We start from the raw sequence: 1013 nt of genomic DNA on the forward strand, positions 1-1013 counted from the left end.
AACCGGGAGTAACCAGGACTAAACCAGGCTAAACCGGGACTATAAAACCAACCAGGACTAACCAGGTCAAACCAGGAAAAACAGGACCAGACTAAACCAGGGTCTCAAACCTAGGTCCAGGACTAAACCAGGACTAAACCAATCTTAAACCAGGACTAAACCAGGAATAAACCAGGATAAACAGGACTTAAACCAGGTCTAAACCAGGACTAAACCAGGACTAAACCAGGACTAAACCAGGACTCGCTTGCCGGTCGAACAGGGTTAAAGTTTTTTTTCGTGGCGGGGCATCTGGGCTTTTTACAAACACGTGCGGAGACACACAGGAAGTGATGCGACAGGAAGTGGATGCGTGGGCGGGGTTAGTGGTGGAGGGGGGCGGGTCCATGCGTGAGTGACAGGTGACGGCGGCGGCAGGTGTTAAAGGGGGCGACAGGTGTTAGTTCTGCTCCTGCCCGTAGGTGGCGCTGGCTCACACACTCACCCTCTGGCTCTGGCTCTGGCTCTGGCTCTGGCTCTGGCTCTGGCTCTGGCTCTGGCCGTAGCCGTAGACCCGGTCCTGGTCCCGGTCCCGGTCCTGGTCCTGGTCCTGGTCCCGGGAGGTTCTGCGCTCTCTGGAATTCCTGGCGAAGGCGTTGTATCCGGTCGTGATTGGACGGAGTCAAGCGAGAACTGGAACAAAGCACAAGAACAAAACATCAACAAAAAACCAAAGATCTGCCTCCTGGAGATGTTTTTAGAGGTTTTGAAGGTCCAACATGACACCAACAACCAACCAGAAGAACAAAACATCAACAGAAGACAAAAGATCTGCCTCCTGAAGATGTTTTTAGAGGTTTTTAAGGTTCTTCATTACTGTTTCTTTCTCAAAATATGAAAGATCTTCCTTCTGGAGATGTTTTTAGAGGTTTTTAAGGTCCAACATGACACCAACAACCAACCAACCCAGAAGGTCCAACAAAAACAACCAACCAGATCAACAAAAAAAAGATCTGCCTCCTGGAGATGTTTTT

General features: G+C 50.0%; 1 protein-coding gene across 1 annotated transcript in view; it reads right to left on the minus strand.

Annotated features, from left to right (window-relative positions):
- The window catches only part of LOC110175043 (uncharacterized), an 8878-nt gene extending 8490 nt beyond the window's left edge, over positions 1 to 388 (minus strand). Inside the window, exon 1 of the mRNA XM_055151423.1 lies at positions 248 to 388. Within this exon, the coding sequence (XP_055007398.1) occupies positions 248 to 388 (141 nt within the window). The remainder of the gene's footprint in view (positions 1 to 247) is intronic.
- Positions 389 to 1013: the final 625 nt, after the last annotated feature.

The sequence above is a fragment of the Boleophthalmus pectinirostris genome, unplaced genomic scaffold, assembly GCF_026225935.1.
Source record: "Boleophthalmus pectinirostris isolate CB_2022bp ecotype Guang Dong unplaced genomic scaffold, ASM2622593v1 HiC_scaffold_16, whole genome shotgun sequence".
Taxonomy (NCBI): domain Eukaryota; kingdom Metazoa; phylum Chordata; class Actinopteri; order Gobiiformes; family Gobiidae; genus Boleophthalmus; species Boleophthalmus pectinirostris.